The sequence below is a fragment of the Entamoeba invadens genome (genome assembly GCF_000330505.1).
Source record: "Entamoeba invadens IP1 unplaced genomic scaffold scaff_1105074726079, whole genome shotgun sequence".
NCBI classification, from domain to species: Eukaryota; Evosea; order Mastigamoebida; family Endamoebidae; genus Entamoeba; species Entamoeba invadens.
The window spans coordinates 79,403-98,051 of record NW_004191893.1 but is presented as its reverse complement, the minus strand read 5'-3'; the positions used below and the strand labels follow the sequence as shown (position 1 = coordinate 98,051).

The 18,649-nt window shown below is 32.8% G+C and overlaps 10 protein-coding genes across 10 annotated transcripts; 7 read left to right on the top strand and 3 right to left on the bottom strand.

Annotated features, from left to right (window-relative positions):
* Window positions 1–32: 32 nt before the first annotated feature.
* EIN_031460 (valyl-tRNA synthetase, putative) lies at window positions 33–2,828 on the top strand (the record flags this gene model as incomplete). The annotated part of the gene is made up of 1 exon (XM_004185733.1): window positions 33–2,828. A coding segment is annotated over one exon (2,796 nt), but the record flags the coding sequence as incomplete, so codon positions are not given.
* Window positions 2,829–3,628: 800 nt separating this feature from the next.
* EIN_031450 (hypothetical protein) lies at window positions 3,629–5,152 on the top strand (the record flags this gene model as incomplete). The annotated part of the gene is made up of 1 exon (XM_004185732.1): window positions 3,629–5,152. The coding sequence occupies one exon, from the start codon at window positions 3,629–3,631 to the stop codon at window positions 5,150–5,152; it is 1,524 nt and encodes a 507-aa protein (XP_004185780.1).
* A 1,883-nt stretch (window positions 5,153–7,035) lies between these two features.
* EIN_031440 (Rho GTPase, putative) lies at window positions 7,036–7,953 on the bottom strand (the record flags this gene model as incomplete). Its single annotated transcript, XM_004185731.1, has 4 exons — window positions 7,036–7,419; window positions 7,544–7,570; window positions 7,691–7,807; window positions 7,897–7,953. The coding sequence occupies 4 exons, from the start codon at window positions 7,951–7,953 to the stop codon at window positions 7,036–7,038; spliced, it is 585 nt and encodes a 194-aa protein (XP_004185779.1).
* Window positions 7,954–8,701: 748 nt separating this feature from the next.
* Window positions 8,702–10,264, bottom strand: EIN_031430 (hypothetical protein; the record flags this gene model as incomplete). The annotated part of the gene is made up of 4 exons (XM_004185730.1): window positions 8,702–8,783; window positions 8,932–9,645; window positions 9,756–9,771; window positions 9,928–10,264. The coding sequence occupies 4 exons, from the start codon at window positions 10,262–10,264 to the stop codon at window positions 8,702–8,704; spliced, it is 1,149 nt and encodes a 382-aa protein (XP_004185778.1).
* Window positions 10,265–11,593: 1,329 nt separating this feature from the next.
* On the top strand, window positions 11,594–12,766 carry EIN_031420 (methionine gamma-lyase, putative; the record flags this gene model as incomplete). Its single annotated transcript, XM_004185729.1, has 1 exon — window positions 11,594–12,766. The coding sequence occupies one exon, from the start codon at window positions 11,594–11,596 to the stop codon at window positions 12,764–12,766; it is 1,173 nt and encodes a 390-aa protein (XP_004185777.1).
* Window positions 12,767–13,324: 558 nt separating this feature from the next.
* EIN_031410 (hypothetical protein) lies at window positions 13,325–13,996 on the bottom strand (the record flags this gene model as incomplete). The annotated part of the gene is made up of 1 exon (XM_004185728.1): window positions 13,325–13,996. The coding sequence occupies one exon, from the start codon at window positions 13,994–13,996 to the stop codon at window positions 13,325–13,327; it is 672 nt and encodes a 223-aa protein (XP_004185776.1).
* A 1,229-nt stretch (window positions 13,997–15,225) lies between these two features.
* EIN_031400 (hypothetical protein) lies at window positions 15,226–15,726 on the top strand (the record flags this gene model as incomplete). Its single annotated transcript, XM_004185727.1, has 1 exon — window positions 15,226–15,726. The coding sequence occupies one exon, from the start codon at window positions 15,226–15,228 to the stop codon at window positions 15,724–15,726; it is 501 nt and encodes a 166-aa protein (XP_004185775.1).
* A 452-nt stretch (window positions 15,727–16,178) lies between these two features.
* EIN_031390 (26S proteasome non-ATPase regulatory subunit, putative) lies at window positions 16,179–17,075 on the top strand (the record flags this gene model as incomplete). Its single annotated transcript, XM_004185726.1, has 1 exon — window positions 16,179–17,075. One exon carries the CDS (start codon window positions 16,179–16,181, stop codon window positions 17,073–17,075), a length of 897 nt encoding a protein of 298 aa, XP_004185774.1.
* Window positions 17,076–17,230: 155 nt separating this feature from the next.
* EIN_031380 (hypothetical protein) lies at window positions 17,231–17,854 on the top strand (the record flags this gene model as incomplete). The annotated part of the gene is made up of 1 exon (XM_004185725.1): window positions 17,231–17,854. The coding sequence occupies one exon, from the start codon at window positions 17,231–17,233 to the stop codon at window positions 17,852–17,854; it is 624 nt and encodes a 207-aa protein (XP_004185773.1).
* A 227-nt stretch (window positions 17,855–18,081) lies between these two features.
* On the top strand, window positions 18,082–18,603 carry EIN_031370 (hypothetical protein; the record flags this gene model as incomplete). The annotated part of the gene is made up of 1 exon (XM_004185724.1): window positions 18,082–18,603. The coding sequence occupies one exon, from the start codon at window positions 18,082–18,084 to the stop codon at window positions 18,601–18,603; it is 522 nt and encodes a 173-aa protein (XP_004185772.1).
* Window positions 18,604–18,649: the final 46 nt, after the last annotated feature.

Here is an 18,649-nt window from a genome sequence, read left to right as displayed (position 1 = left end):
ATTATTTCAAACCCGAAACCAAAGCCCAAAGTGAGTCTGGGAAGAAATTTGTGATAGTGATTCCTCCTCCTAACGTCACTGGGAAACTTCATATAGGCCATGCGTTGACAAATAGTATTCAAGATACAATTGTTCGATATCATAGAATGCTTGGAGATACTACTTTATGGGTTCCGGGTGTTGACCACGCCGGGATAGCTACTCAAGTAGTAGTTGAGAAGAAATTAATGAAGGAGCAAGGGATCACCAGACATGACATTGGCCGCGAGAAGTTCCTTGAAGAAGTATGGAAGTGGAAAGATGAATATGGGAAAGGGATATGTGAACAACTGAAGCGACTTGGGAGTTCTCTTGATTGGTCTCGTGAAGTCTTTACAATGGATGAGACGCGCAGTCAAGCTGTTAAAGAGGCGTTTTGTCGGTTCTATGAGAAAGGGTTGTTATATAGAGAGCAGCGATTAGTGAATTGGTGTTGTACCTTAAAGACTGCGATCAGTGATATTGAAGTTGATTACATAGATATTGAGAAGCCGACTCCGATTAATGTCCCTGGGTATTCGAAGCCAATAGTCTTTGGTAATTTGACAGAGTTTTGTTATCCATTAATTAACCCTGAGACTGGTAAAGAAGATGGGATGATGCATATAGCTACGACTCGTATTGAAACGATGTTAGCTGATGCGTGTGTGTGTATTCATTCGCAAGATGAGAGATATAAGAAGTATCATGGGTGGAGTGTGAAGCACCCATTCAATGGGAAGTTGTTACCAATCATCGAAGACGATGAATTGGTAGATATGAACTTTGGGACGGGATGTGTGAAAGTGACACCAGCGCATGATCCGAATGATTATAATGTTGCGTTGAGACATCACTTACCAATAGTGAACATGTTGAATGACGATGGCACATTAAATAACATTTGCGGGGAATTTGCGGGGATGAAACGATTTGATGCGCGTGAGGCGATCATCAAGAAATTGAAAGAGATGAATCTCTATGTTGGAGTGAAGCCATCAGCTATGCGCGTTCCTTTATGTAGTCGAAGTAAAGATGTTATTGAGCCACGCGTGAAACCGCAGTGGTGGGTCAATTGTAAGAATATGGCCGAACGTGCTGTGAAAGCTGTTCGTGAGAATGAATTAGAGATGTATCCTGCTGAGATGAAGAATGTGTGGTACCGATGGTTAGAGAACATTCATGATTGGTGTATTTCACGACAATTATGGTGGGGACATCGTATTCCTGCGTATTTAGTGAATGTCAAGGACACGCCTGAAGTTGATGAAATGGATATGAAGAATTGGGTAGTAGCAAGAAGTGAAGAAGAAGCGCGTCAGTTAGGAGCAAAGGCACGGAACGTCGATATCTCATTAATTGAGTTAAAACAAGATCCGGATGTCTTAGACACATGGTTCTCATCAGGATTATTCCCATTCAGTGTTATGGGATGGCCTGAGAAGACTTTAGACGTCGAGAAGTATTTCCCTGGGGAGTTATTAGAGACGGGACATGACATTATATTCTTCTGGGTAGCTCGAATGGTGATGATGTCATTAGAACTAACTGATAAGATCCCATTCAAGCAAGTCTTATTCCACTCGATCATTCGAGACGCACAAGGAAGAAAGATGTCGAAGTCATTAGGGAATGTTATTGATCCCATCGATGTCATTGAAGGGATCTCTTTGGAGGGATTAAACGAGAAATTGAAGATCTACAATTTGTCGGAGAAGGAAATTGCAATTGCGACTAAAGGACAACAAATGAACTTCCCCCACGGGATCGAAGAGTGCGGGACGGACGCGATGAGGTTTGCGTTGTTGGCTTATATGACGCAAGGCAGAGATATTAACTTGGACATCAACCGAGTAGTTGGGTATCGAAACTTCTGTAATAAGTTGTGGAACGCGTTTAAGTTTGCGTCAATGAACTTCTCTGAAGACTTTACGCCATCAAAGAAAGTCGAGTTACATGCGAATTGCAGTGAAATTGATCGTTGGATTTTCCATCGTATGAATGTGATGGTTGAGACTTTAAGAAAGCAAATTGAAAGTTACGAATTTGGGAATGCGACACAAACACTTTACTCATTCTGGTTGTACGACTTCTGCGACGTCTTCTTGGAAGCGTCAAAGCCGACATTTAGAGGAAAAGAAAATGAGAAGAGAAAAGCAGCTGAACTGACGTTGTATGACGTCATGGAAGTCGGGTTGAGAGCACTTCATCCCTTCATGCCTTTTGTTACTGAAGAACTTTGGCAACGGATGAAGAGAAGATCGACGGACGTTGATTCAATTATGATGAGTCAGTACCCCGAATTTAACACGGAATTTGTCAATGAGAAAGTCGAAGAAGAAGTCAAGTACGTCTACACTATAGTCAAGGCAATTCGTTCATTGAACTCTACTTACCAACAAGCTATCATTCAATCAAAACAAAAGCCAGAATGCACCGTCGTCTCAAATGAAGAATACTTGAATCAATTCGCAGAGATGATCGAAAGTCTCGCAAGCACCGGGAAAGTCTACATCCAAAAGGAAGATAACTTAAAGGGAATGCCAATGGTTGTCGTCGACTCAAACACTAAAATCTACTCCCATTTGATCGGAATTATCGACCCAATTCTTGAGGTCAAAAGACTCGGCGAGAAGGCGGAAAGCTTGAAGAAAAATTTGGAGGAAGTCGAGGCAAAGACAAAGGACGTCCACTTCGACAAAACACCAGAGGAAGTCAAAAAGTCACTGTTTGAAAAAATCGAGAAGATCAAGGAGGAAATCAAGAGCACAGAAAGCGCTGAGAAGGCTTGCAAAGAAATGACAAACTGAATTGACGATTTTGAAACTTTATTCTATTTTACTAATTTTTTACTAATATTAATATAGTATGTTATTATAGTTTGTAAATGATAATATTATTATTTATAAAAGAATTGGTATTAATAGTATCTCAATAATAAATATGAACTAATAAGTTATGTGGTGTTTTTTTTTAAATTAATTACAAATAATATATTGGTTTGTTATCAAATAATAGTTATTTGTTTTTTATTAATATTTTTTAAATAATTTGCTAATGTACAATAAAATAAGTTGTAAAACATTATTGATTAAAAAATAATATATTGAGTTTTGAGCTTTTAAGTGAGCAAAAATTCAAATAGAAAATCTTTTGTTGTTTCATAAATAGCATTTCTATTTAAACATAATATTGTTTAAGCAATTATAAATTATTGTAAAATTTGTCATTTATTTATAGTTATTTTGTTGTTTTTCTAATTTTTCAATTTCTTTTTTTTAACCCTTACAATGAAAACTTTAATAATTTAATTATAAAATGGTTAAATTTACTTAAATAAAATTATACAAAAATAGTTGTTACTGTTAAAACAGACAGACGGTTTTAGACTAAAGTAAAATTTCTGTTATGTATAATTTAAATCATAATTTAAATTAATAAAATAGTATACTATACAAGAGATATTTAATTTTATATTAATTTGTTATTAATAACAAATAATAATGTTTTTTTTTGTCAAATCAATACTATCAGAGAAGAAAACCCAAAAAGAATCAAATAAATAATTTGGTAGTCGTACAAGAAAGGGAAAAAGTGTTAAATTTTTGGGATGAACTGCAAATATAAAATGAGCAAATTGTCGACGCTGGCTTATTTCCAAGTCTATAACTATGTCCCTCTACGTTTTTTGTACTCGCTTCTCTTTGTCAATAAGAAGAATAGAAATCTTATTTCAATGTTGACTGAAACAATTTGCGAGGAGAGTTATTTACCACACATCGCCCACACACCATTTCTGAACACATTAACGATACAAACCAAAAACCCTTCTTTGGGCGTGAAAGACCTTTCAGTGGTCAAAACGTTATCAAAACTCCAAAGAATTTCCATCGACGCAGATATCACAGTCGACCAATTGACACAGATTTTGGCACCAAAGTTGACTTCACTTTCGGTGTCGTTTTGTGAGAGTGGGGAGGAGGCGAACACTAAGTTCATTGACACAATATCCGGACAGACTACACTTCAGCAATTATCTATTGCAAAGGATTTTTCAAAACACAACAGATTTTCGCTTACAAAGGAAGTTGCGAGTTTGTCGAATCTCCAAAACCTGACTTCACTGAAGGTTTTCTGCTTTTGTAGCAGCTTCACAACAATTACAACCCTCGTCGCGCTCAACGTCTTTGTTGCAGACTCCACGTACTTCAACCAGCATATTGGCGAGTTTTTGGCGTGTCGCCGGCTCCGGAGTTTGACTTTACGAAATTACTTCACTCGGTTTTCACAGATTGAGAACGTGACAAAGCTGACCCATTTGACTTCGATGGACATTACTGAAAGCGAGGTTGGCAGTGATCCCCTTATCTCGTCTCTCACAACGATGTCCAACTTAAAATGTTTGCACGCCACGCTCACTGCAGATGCTCAAGACCTGCCGTCATTTTCGCAGACGCCAGATTACTTCCATTTCTTAGGCGACGTGTTTGTTGAACGAGGTTTGGACACAACCATGCATATTCCTCAAGGTTTGCGGTTAAAAGCTTTAAACATATGCAACGAGTACGACGGTGATTTCACGGACATAGCAAAACTCTTTACACTTGGGTTCGAATGTTTGCGTGTGTTGTCCCCCACAGTGAACATTGGCAAGGTGAGGACGTTAGGGAGGGAGGTGATTAAGGACTTTGTATTGAAGGATGTCCAACACATCGAAGCACCCAACGAGTTCACTCGATTCATTTCCCTCTCGAGTATCGACATCGTCAATTCCGTGGTTCCAACAGAGGTGTTTCAAGTCCAACATTTAAAGCGGTTAATGCTTGCAATGGTCAAACAAATCGACTTACAACCGGTGAGCCAACTTGTGTCTTTAGAGTCGCTTGTTTTGAAAGACATTCCAACGTGTATCAACATTGGTAGTGTGACGACAATACCACATCTCTTTAATCTAACGTTGGTTAACATCAGTGGCGATCTAAAACCACTCACCTTATTACAAAAGGGAGCACGGCTCATAACATCCAAGAACCTTATTGATGATGCTCTCACGAATTCCCTTGAGTTAAAAGGAGTTGTAATGGAGCAGTTTAACGAAATCGTCGAGGACGACATCTCTGACGAGGTAAATTGATTTTTATATACACATTTCTCGCCTTATCTTTCCTTTCTTTCCTCCCTTACAATCTCGCCCTTATCACTTCATCGTAATAGTAGCAATATTAATTAAATTATTAAATATTCTTAACAATGCAATCAACCAGATTTTTACTATAATATAAATAGATTATAACTATAAATAAATACTCCCATAATAATACCATAATTAAACTATAAAACAACTATACAGAGATATTAATAAGAATACCATAAATATAATATAATAATACTATAAATATTATTATATAGAGTGTTAACGTGATAGGGCGTATCCACACGGAAATGGTGAATCCCTGCGGATTGGATTATTTTGTGTGGATAGCCTCTTATTTTTTTGTCGAAAAAATTCAAATATCCGTTATAAACCATATGTTATGATTTTTAAAATTAATAATTGTTATTTATGATCATTTATGGGACAAAAATGATACACAAACATGAATACCCCCATAAGGAGTATTTCCAATATTTGCAATAATTTCATAGTAAGAAAAAACGCTATTTTCAGCCTTATTTTGGAGTGGTAAAATAAGAATAGATCAAAATGAACAAATAAAATAACTAACAAAATTTAAGTGTATTATCCCGTTTATTTGATACATGTAACGCTATTTTTTTCGTTTTTTAATTGAAAAAACATTTCAAAAGTGATTTATGAAATTATAATTTGGGAAATTTCCCGTTTTTTGCATTAAAAAATATTTAATTTAAATATCAATTAACAATTATATTATTTTTTGTTAATCGTGGCTCAAAAATGCATTAATTATCACTTTTTACTAATAGTATTGTAATTTATATAAAAATTCTATTAGTTTATTATTTTAATAATAATATTTGGGAATTGAAATTTGTTGAATAAAGTTCTTTTAGTTGTCAAAATTATACGTATAAAAAACGGTTTTACATCCTAAATAATATTCAGGTTTTGTTGGAAATGTTGAAGACAAAGGTTTTATGTCTAAACTAAACTATTAATTAATAACAATCAATTATATTACAATAGTACATTATTTATTGACATAAAAATGACAGAATAATCACAAAACAAATTCTATTAACATAGTTAAATAAAATTTAATTTTTACTATAAAAACGTTAAAAAGTTAAATGGCAAATTACCACATTGAAACCATAAGTTATTTTTTATGTTATTAAAAAATCATAACAATACTAGTTAATTAGAATAGAAACATACGGCAAATACCAACAAAAACCATCAAAAAATACAAGGGATGTTAATCATTACATTTAACATGTAATAATGAAGATTGTCTGTCTATATTTACCATCCACACCTTTTTAACCAATCCACAGTAAACTATGCCATTGTATTTTATGACAAATTATATGTTATTTTATAAATTATTCAATTTCAATAATTTTTTTGATTAAATATAGTTTATACAATTAATTAAATGAACTAAAGTTAATTAATTAAAAACTTTAGTCTTAAAATTTTTAACAAAAATGTTTTTTTTTGCGGCAAATTCGTTTAAATGGTAAAAGAAAAAAATGACTTTTACTAAAAATAAAATTTGTTTTTTCTGTTTTAACTTTCAAAAAAATCGCTTTTTTATGAATTCGGTCCAAAAAACCCATTTTTTGTCAACTCTTAGGCAAATTTAATCGCAATTACAACAAAAACATGTAAGATTTCCAAAGCCATCCACATAAAAGTGGTCTATCAAGTTAACACTCTTATATATAATGATATATAAGAGTATATATTATTATATAATAATAATATATAATATATAATATATAATATATAATATATAATATATAATATATAATATATATATATTATATATTATATATTATATATGTAAAGAAACAACAAGAGGAAACACTGAATCACAACATACCACAGGCTCCGCCCTTTTTTTCTTTTCCCGAGCTTTTAGTTCTTCTCACTGCCTCATCGAAGAGTTCAGCGACGCCCTTATTTTGAAGAGCGGAGCAGTCACAGCACGACAGTGCTTTAATTTTCTTCACGAGTTGTTGGCACTCGTCTTTACTTATCAATGTGTTTCCTTCCATTTGCAGTCGACTTTTTACGTCTTCAGACTCGCGAAGATCTGTTTTTGTTGCTGCCAAAAGGAAAGGCGCGTTGGGACAGAAGTGTTTCACTTCGGGTAGCCATCTCTGCGAAACATTCCCAAACGAACTGCGCGAGTCAATTGAGAAGCAGATGATCAAGATATTAGTGTTTGGGTATGACATGGGGCGTAATTTGTCCTGTAAGATAAGTTACTAGTAAGTATGGTAATATTAACTATATTAAATACTATAATCGAAAGGGGTAATAAATAGTAACTTTTTCTATTGCTAAACTATACATCTGACGTGTTTGAGAACAAACGTATTCCTCTTGTCCAGCTGTATCCCACTAAATGTCAATCTCATTCTTTAACTGTTAAATTATTGAAATAATTAATGAAATACTAATAAATAGAAATAACCTAATAATGATATTATAATAAAACTATATTTATAATAAACAACAAACAATACTCATAGTAACTTGTTCACCGTCGACTGTTTGAAGTCGAGAAAAATTGTCAAATACAGTCGGAATGTAATCTTGTGGAAATTGATTATTGACAAATGTTGAACAAAGCGCAGTCTAATCGTCAGAATTTTCTTGAAAAATTGTTCGTCATTTTCCATATTAATTTTAATTAGTATTTTATTTATTATAATAATTAAACAAACTTTTCCGACAGCACCATCACCCACCATCACAATTTTAACAGTCCTTCTTTCGGTCATTCTGAAACGTCAAATCTTGTGTGATTGATTTGATGAGACGAATACAACAAACGTTTTTGTTTATTTTAAATGAGTTCCTTTTTTTCTTTTGGGTTATTAGATATTTCCATCTGTTTTTCAAATTTTAATAGTTTCGCTTTTTCTTCGGGGAAGTTTTCTTTTAAATACAATTCCTGATGGTTGACTCTTTTTTCCTTTGTTTTATTAATTAATTTTTTTTTATGTTTCGATATTTATTAATATATAATTAATATATTATTATTTTATTATTATTTAATTATTATCAAAAAAAAACGAAATTTGTTTCTTTCTAATTTTTTTATAAATTTTAATAAAAAAGAGATAATTATTACTAATCAATTAATTTTTGCCAATGATTGTTTAGTTTTTTATGAAATTAAAAAACTAAAAAAATTAACGGACTTTATATTTGGTTTTGTCATTTTTTAGAACACATTATAATATTATTATTATTTTCGAATTCCGATATAAAACACACAATTTCAAGAGTTTTCTCAAATGATATTAAGTAAAAATATAATAAACAATTCATAAAGAAAAAAAGAAAAAAAGAAAAAAAATGTAAATTATATTTTATTAGAAAAAAAATCTTGATCATTTTATTTATATTTAACCAATAATTTAATTTACATTTAGTAATTAATAGTATTTCAAACTACAATCAAGTGTTTAAAAATTATTTAATTTGTAAACTAAATTACTTAATCACTTATAAAAAGTGATTCTGTCACTTTGAGCATACGATACAAACGATACCAATAATCAAAATGAAAGTGCCAGCACCGAAGAGTGTGAAATTTTTCCACCCTCTATTTGTCATTATACTGAAATACTATTATTATTTATAATAATACTACCATTAGTATTAGTAGTAATATTATTAATCAATAGTATTAATATTATTAATAACTAGTATTAATGAAATAGAATACGAATAGAATCATGAACTAAACAAACCTAACTTCCGCAAAGACAAGAATCCCCCACAATTGTGAGAGAAGTCCAGGACCCGATGTGATCAAAGGGAATGATACGACGTACGGTAAGTTGGTGTTAGCAATGAACCAACAGACTTGTGCCACACCCCACATCATTCCGCTGATCATTCCTGGGACTGCTGTTTCTCGATACATGAAAGGCTTATTTCTGAAACAAATAGCGTAGCATATGAAGTAGATAGTAGACGTAATAAAAATACCTAAGAAATGTGCCAAGACGACGTCGAGTCCGTTTGGGGAGAAGAGTCCGTTGTCTTGTAAGTATTTTGGGGGGTCGAAATTTGACCCGAAGAAAACGCCCGCGATGAGAGCCAAAGAGACGCCAAGAATCTTTTTTGGGATGGTCGGTAATTTCTGTAAGATGACGAAAATAGGGGACTCTTCTTGTTCAATGGGATGCTCTTTAATCTCCAGTGAAGAAGAAGATGGAAGTTCGCGTGGTATTGAAGATCCTTCGGGAGGTAACACCAAAGGCTGTGATAACACTTCTTTCTCTGTTTCGTTCTCTTGTTGAAGAGTTTTATCATCACTTTTCTTTACTTTTGTTTGTATAAACGCATAAAGAGGCACGGATAAAGCAACTAACACAACACCTACACAATTTAACCAAAAGATCTTGATATCATCTTTGTCGGAGTGAAGATGAAAGAGTCCAAAAGTTCCAGTAACCCATCTGTGTGTTATTTTTTATCACTTCTTGTTGTTTTTAGAGGTGTTCAACATAAAATCGTATAATGAATTAGTATTGATTTGTATATAAGAATTGTAATTGTAAAAACAAACCCAGTAATCATATTTCCTGTTCGTTAATTGCATTTATATGTTTGAAATAATATTCATGTTATGTCATTCATGGTATTGATATTTATATATTTATATGTTGATATATTTATAGAGTTAATTCATGACCAAATCTTCTTATTGTATGAGTTGTTTTATTATTACAAAAACAAACCTATGCCCCATATGGCTGGGCCTAATGACAATCCTATCATTTGTAATACAGGAACACATAATATATTTCCAGTACACCACAACGCACCACCAAGCATCGCAAATGGTTCAAAATATATCGGACCACCTTGTGTGGTTGCTCGAATTAACATAGTAAAAGTCCCTATTATCAATATCCCTATACACATCATCCATTGCAAAAAAAAGCCATCCCCCGATGGAAACTTTTTTACTACAACCCAATTCGACCCAAAACATAATATCGCTATCAAAACACTGATATACCCAACTACATCGTTTTTACCATCATCAGGTATGTAACTCGATTCAGAACTCATTTCACACGCTTTCAAGTTCTTTTTTTTGAATACAATTAAATTCGTTCTTTTTTCATTCCTTCATTGTATTATTATTTCAATGATTTTCATATTTTTCGAATCGAAATTTATAAGAACACAAATTGAAAAGTTGTGTCTAATTAATTAAATAATAATAATTGGGATCTAATATAAATAAAAAATGGCAACCATTATTTCATATCTTTTTTGGTTTTTTAAAATAACTTTTGAGATTTATTTTGGAATTTTTTAAAATTTTTTTCGTTTTTTACTGTATTATATATTATAATTATTTTGCTATAATTTATTGGATTGGTTTTATTTATTTTTAGTTACCAAAATGTTTCATTCATTTTTCATGAATGAGACATTTTGGTGACTAATATCTTATAAACTATGTTTATACTATTAATCGTTTTGATTTTTTGTAATGCATAAATAGTTTCAACTGACAATTATTGCTTTTGTTCTTTTATTATTATTATATAATTCAAGAAAACTATTGGTTTTTTTCTAAACAAATAGGTAATTTAAAAGCAATTTCAAACACACTGTTTTTTGTTTTGATTATTTAGAAAAAAGAATTATTTAACATACCATTTATAACTTAAAATAAAAGGATGTATAATATTAACTAAATATATTATATATTTTGTTAATTCGTATCATTAACAAAATGATACAAAAAAGAAAACCAATAAATAAATATCGTTGATATAAAGAACACCGATCCCTTTCTTTGAAAATCTTCGTTAAACTTTAACGACGAATAACAAAGACGAAAAATCAATCCATTTGTTATATGCTCTTAAGGTTAAGTCGAGTTATCTTTAAGTTTTTTTTGGTTCATTAAATCACACCAACAACATAACAATTGTGAGTATTTATACACATTGACGATATTCACGATAATTATAAAAGCAACACGCTTCATAAGATTTTAATTGTTGTTTCTATTACTCGAAAAATGTTTTTCAAATAACATTTTTCAAACAAGTTTCGACGGTCTTCTTCTCGTTATCGAAGGCCAAAATGATCTCTCATTTGTTCGAAGAATCAAATTAGTCCAAAGAAGACCCAAAAAGAAAAAGCGCCAAAGAAGCAACAAAAAAGTCGAATTGGAGTTCTATAAATAGAAATCATTTCGCCCCCATTGTTCCTGATTTTTTCCACTTGTTTTCTCAGAAATTCGCTATACTTCTTCGATAACTATATCACTCACCAAAATCTCGCAACACATATTTGGACGTTCTAATCGAAAACATTCTCCAAAATTCCGCCGAGACAGTATAAAAGAACGGATGTCCGAACTGAGACAACAAACACATCATGTCAGACTCTAAGGACTTACAAACTCAACTCCTTCACCCAGACAAAACCCACGTCTCTCACTCTCACGTCTTACCAATTTTCCAGACTTCAACTTTCTGCTTTGATTCAACCCAACAAGGAGCAGACCTTTTCATGGGAAAAGGCGAAGGACACATTTACTCGCGACTTGGAAACCCAAGTGTTGAACAATTTGAAGAAATGGTCAGAAACGCTGAGCACGCCGAGGGCACTGCTGCGTTCTCCTGTGGAATGGGAGCAATCAACTCGTCCACTTTAGCGTTTTTACAAAACGGCGATCACTTAATCACCGGAGATACATTATACGGCTGCACTGTTTCATTGTTTAACCACTGGCTCCCAAGATTTGGTATTCAAGTTGATTTCGTTGACACTTCTGACGTTGAGAATGTCAAGAAGGCTTGGAAGGAAAATACGAAAATGGTTTATTTGGAAACTCCAGCCAACCCAACCAACAAAATTTCCGATATCGAAGCAATTGCGGCTTATTGCCACGAACACGGAGCAAGACTTGTTGTCGATGGGACCTTCACATCGCCAGTCTTCATGAAGCCACTCGACTTAGGTGCTGATATTTCCCTCCACTCATGCACCAAATATATTAATGGACACGGCGATGTTGTTGCTGGTGTGTCTTCGACAAAGACCAAAGCAGACATTTTGACAATCAAGGCGTACAGAAAAGACGCCGGAAGTTTGATGTCACCGATGGATGCCTTTTTGTGTGTCAGAGGTATGAAAACTTTACCGTTGAGAATGAAAGTTCACCATGAGAACGGATTGAAAGTCGCACAATTCTTGGAGAACCATCCGAAGATTGTCAAGGTCAACCACCCAGGTTTGGAGTCATTCCCTGGCCATAAGTTGGCAATGAAACAAATGACTGGCTTTGGGTCGACTTTCTCCTTCGAAATGAAGACTTTCGAGGCAGCAAAGACTTTAATGGAACACGTCAAGGTCTGCACACTTGCTGTCTCTCTTGGCTGTGTTGACACTTTAATTGAACATCCAGCTTCTATGACACACGCTGCGGTCCCAGAAAATATCATGAGACAACAAGGCATCACCCCAGAGATGGTGAGAATCTCAATCGGTATTGAGAACCCTGACGACATTATTGCCGACCTCGAGCAAGCGCTCGTTAAGTGTTAATCAATAACCCACTGTTTCATTCACTTTGGTTCACCAACTCAGATCAACTTCAAAGACTTTCGAATATTTCTTGGTAATAATATGCACAGGATTTCATCCAATTTGTATTCCTTAAATGTGTTCTCGTTTTCACCAACTCAATCTCATTGTTTTCATTTTTTCACAACTAGATTTTTTTAATAACAATATTATATTTTTTAATACATGTTCATCAATTGTTTTTGTTGTTGAATATGGCATTTCCTTATTATGTTTTATTAGAATAATATAATTAAAATATAGTAATTCTAGTATGACATTTAATGGCATTTTTCTTTCAGATTTCATATTGAACTATTTATAATATATATAACTAAAAAATTATAAAGCAATTAAAATTACTATTTTTATTTAACAAATGTTTAATTAGTTGTTTAAAATTTCTATCATCATTTAAAACAAAACATTTTGATGTATTATAAAAAACTCAAAAATCAAAATTTCAAGTTTCACAAAAGATTGAAATGGTGGAATGTGTGAAGAGATGAGGAGAGAAAACAATGAATAAAAATAACGATATTATGAAAATTTGAGGACAATAACACGTTTATTGTCGAAAAATTCGCCAGACTTTGTCCAGTCGTCGAAGTAAAATTTACTATGTTCCTTGTCGACATTTAAAGGTCCGTGGCAGTCCTCAATGTGGTCATAATAACTCTTGTTAGTTGTCTTCTTTGCAATACGAAACCCACACACGCCAACTTCATACATAATTTGTTCATCATTTTTGTACACTTTGATCCAGTCAATCAATTCGTCTTGCTGATTGTTTTTGTTGTTGCACAACACCCACCGACGTGGGTTATCCGTTGGGTCTTTTGGGTTGACAAGTCGGAAGATGAAATTCCGCGCGTCTTGCGCGATGCATGTCTTGTCTGGTGTTATTTTCTGTCCACAGAAACACCCAAAGACATAACCGTTCTGTGAGATGTTGACAAAAAGTGTGTTTTGTCCGACAGAATCAATACCCTCAACGAATTTCTCCCAATCATTATTTTCAGAGTCGAAAATCACTTCATTCTTCGTCAATCCGCTCCACTTTAAAAGCACATTGTTGAACGTTTTAATGCACATTGGTAAGTTGTCTGGAGTCACAACTTTCGTACATTGGGAATGCTCAGACTTGTCAATGCGCTCCTCCCGCTCGGAGTCTGTCTCGACTGGCTTCGCCTTGCTGAAAAGGATGCCCATGAGACTCTCTTTGACAGTTCCTTTACAGACCAGAAGAGGAAACAATGGGTTTTTACAACAACCTATCATTATACAAAACAAAACTATCATTTCGGGAAAGTTTCCCTCTAATTTGTCTATTGAAGTTGTTTATAACATTTCCCAAAAGAACTGTTCTATACTGTTCAATTATTTCTTATACAATACTTATAGTTTTTTAATCGATACTATATAGTTATAAAAATGAATTAAAAACAATAATAACAGATATGGGAGAATGAAAGGAAATAACCAGATTACGTGCGGTTGGCAAAATTGGCTCTATGGTGTTCATTCATTTAAAATAAGATTGTTGAAGCAATTCTTGGTGCGGCCTGATATAGCAAGTTACTTTCATCCTCAAATAGAGTATTTTGTGACGAAAAAAAGTTGTGACTTTTCTTATTAGTTAATTATAGTAGTTTTAACCAATTGCTATCAATAGGTCAACCTTTTTATAGATTACTTTATTTCTTGATTGGAAACTTCCAAGTTCTTTACATGAAAATTTTTATTTTTTCATGTATTTTTGTGAATCGTTTTTGTTTCATTGTTATTTTTATCTTTTGTTAACAGTTCCAATGTTTTCATACATAAATAAATTTACATTTAATCGAAATATGCTGTTCTTAGTAACTCTGTGTAATTTGTATTTATGTGGTAAATACTTTATAAATATCATTTCAATATCAATTTGATAATTAGTTTCATAATAATTGATATTTTTTAATATTTTATTTAAAACACTAAAATTATAATATATATATTAAATAATAATAATATAATTATTGTTTTATAAATTACTTTATTATAATGTTTAATAAAACAAATAGTAATATTTATTGGTTTTATTTATTATATTATATAATTCAATTCATTCAAATAATTAATTGAATTAAAAAATATAATAATAATATTGAAAATAGTAAATAAATAGATTATTATTAAATATTATGAAACTTAAATATATTAGTATATAATATTAATAATATAATAGTTTTTTTTCTAAATATGAATTTATATATTCATAAACAATAACAAATTTATAGTAAATAAATTAGAATATAGAACCATTATTGAAAAATATTTTACAATAAAGAATTAGAATAGAACTAATATTTTAACTAACTTTTTCCAACTTTTAGAACAATTAAAAAAGATAAAATCAAACACTTTGAAAAGAGAAAACAAGAATATCAAACATACAACAAATGGAGGTTGAAACCCCAATTGAAATATCAACGCAACGCTTTAAACGATTGTTTTCAAATGAAATGCGTCCTTTGATGACTTCTGAAAATATGCCATACATTCAACTGATGTGGGCTTTAATGAAAATTCGGCTAGAAAATGACAAAATAGCGTCGAACACCACAGAACTCATAAAAGACAAAACAAAAACGGCGACACAAAAAGTTCGGTTAGAAGAGCTTTTTCAAAAAATTGAAAGTAATCAAAAAACAATCTCAGACAGTTTAGTGAAGAGTGCGGAACGAGTGAGATGTACTAAAAAGGTTGAGAATATCCCAATAATTCCTCAAGACGCCTTAGAATTGGAACACTCATTACTCACACTAAAAACACTTAATGAGATGAACAAAGAGAATTTGGATCGCTTGAAAAAAATAGAGATAGTCAAGGAGCTCGGTACATCTCTTCTTCGAAACGAAGGGTCACTTATTACTCGACAACCACTCACCCCTTTCAATTGATGTTTACTGTACTATTCATTTTAATTTCATTTACTACTTTTAGTTTTTTGTGGTGTACACTTTTTAATAGTTTATATATAATACAAGTAACTACTTTTTTTGGACAATTAACAACAAACAAACACAATTTTTTATTCCGGCACATTTGACTAGAATTATTTCTTTGAATTATAAACTATTATTTCGGTTATAAAAATACACCAAAAAAGAAAATTTGCTTTGAGGTGTTTATTTTTTCTTTTTTGTTGTTCTTACACTTTTTAATAACAATTATAGTATTTTTAATAATAGATACTAGTAAATTACTCTTGAGTAATAAGAACAGAGCGAGAACAACACTACTCCTGGCAAACTCAGATGATCGATACCTAAAAGTCATTAAAGAAAGTGAATAACTCAGAAAACCATAAAAGAACTAATAAACGCCCTTCAAACTTCAAAATCAGAGAATCATGTTTGGAATGGGTGGGCGTAAACCGATATCAGGGGATGTACCACTTCCCGACACATCGGAGACTGTACACATCTCATCACTTGCGTTATTGAAAATGTTAAAACACGGGAGAGCTGGTGTTCCAGTCGAAGTCATGGGGTTGATGTTAGGGGAGTACGTTGACCAATACACTGTTCGTGTTGTTGATGTCTTTGCGATGCCACAGAATGGTACCGGTGTTTCTGTAGAGGCTGTAGATGAAGTGTATCAAACGACGATGACGGACATGTTAAAGCAAACTGGTCGGAAAGAGACTATAGTTGGGTGGTATCACAGTCATCCTGGCTTTGGGTGTTGGTTGTCGTCGATAGATATATCAACACAACAATCGTTTGAACGCTTAAACGAGCGCTGTGTAGCAGTTGTAGTTGATCCGATTCAATCGGTCAAAGGGAAAGTCGTCATCGACGCGTTCAGAACAATTCAAAACCAATTTGGCTTTGGGACAGAAGCCCGTCAAGTCACATCAAATCAAGGCCATTTGAGTAAACCAACGTCTCAAGCTCGCGTCAGAGGGCTTGGAAAACAATACTACTCAATGCCTATCGAATTCTCTAAGAACGAAATCGATGAGAGAATGTTACTCAACTTACAAAAGAAGAAATGGACCGACTCCCTCCAAGTCGAATCGGCTGGAAGAAAGGAAAAAAACGTCCAATCAATCGACCGAATGATCAAACTCGTCAAAAACTATAACGAAAATATCGTCGAAGAGGCTCTCGACCCAAAACAAAGAGATTTACAACAGGTCGGAAAAATCGACCCAAAGAAACATCTGCTGAGCACAGCAGACGAGGCGCTGACTAATAATGTTGTCGACTCGTTGGGTGTACTTATGAACTCCGTCGTCTTTTAAATGAGACCGTTTTTACTATAATTTTATTATAAATTTACTATAATTTTATAATACATTTATTATAATACATTTATTATAATTTTATAATATATTTACTATAAATTTACTATACTAAATTATTACAAATCAACTAATAAAAATACTTGAGAAAAGGGATGGAAGTTGAAGGGATTCATCCCCTTCTTTTGCCATATCTGCAACGATTTCTAAGAAAACAAGACGACAAAAGTCTGCAGAAATTAAAAAGTGAAGTTGATGAAATGATTGATGGAGTTCCGAGAGAGGCTGAATATTGGAGAGCGGTGCGAGTGAAAATTGGAGAAGAACTTTTGAATTGGAATCAAAAGGGAATGGAGAATTCACAGAAGACAAAAATGGTGTTTGAAACACTGAAGAATGAACCCCTCAAAGTGAACACGACATTTGTGAAGGAAATCACATTTGGAAAAAATGACACGGGAAATACAAAGAAGGAAAAGCCGGAAGTCCAAATCCGAAAGAAAATGCGGCAAATCCATGTCAACGGGAAAATTGAAACGGTCACGGAAGGAATTCAGATCTCCGCATTGTATTCGAATTTTCAGGGAAAAGTCAGTTATCAGATCAAAAAGAATGAGAAGAACTTAAATGACTCTCTCCTTGTCATCACAGCGTCGGAGAAATACACAGACTTCCAAATCAATATCCCAAACAAAAGTATCGAAACTTCTGTCAGAAAAGGTTTTGTGTGTTCTTTGGAAGACGGCCTCTTTAGACTTCACTTCAATTTCAGAAATTAATTGGGTTACTAGAGAGTATAATATATCTATTAATAAGTCGTAGTAAAATAGATATACTATTAAATAGTTTAAGATATAGTATATTCTTTGACAATTCAACGCAAATAGGAAACTAATAAGAAACTAGAATATGATACTAATACATGTATTAGTTAATTTTATTAATAAGATATTAGAAAAGCAATGAATAGTTAATAGAATAAGAAAGAACTAGAATGGCGAAGTAGATGTCAGTTGTTGAGGAAGTAGAAGGTGTTGTTTCGTTGGTCACACGCGAAGTCAGTGAGTTTGTCGAGAGCTATACATCTTATAAACAAACCATATTAGAATCATTAAATCAGAATACAAAAGAAATAGTAGAGATGGTAGTGACACCAAAGGAAATGAAGACTTTTCATATCGACGAAACTATTCAACAAATCACACACACAGAAAATTACAATAAAGAACTCATAAAAAATCACCAACAAATTGAGATCTTAGTCCAACGGATATCCTGTGACGTGTCAACCATCTTTACTCTAATTTTCAGCGATAATAAAAAATATTTTATACCAAAATGTGTTGCAAAGAAACTGCTGGATAATGTCGAAGGCTTTGAAGATGAGTTGGAAGAAGTACAACTCGACATCGAATCAGTCGGATTCAATTTCGTACTCAAAAAATTGCGTGGAGAAAATTTTGAAGTTCCTGTGAATTTGAAGAAACAAACAAAAACAATTTTCGACTTTTTCGAAATTCAACTGTGAGGGTTTTATAGTGGTTTTATTTTTTGGTATAAAAATAAAGTAAAAT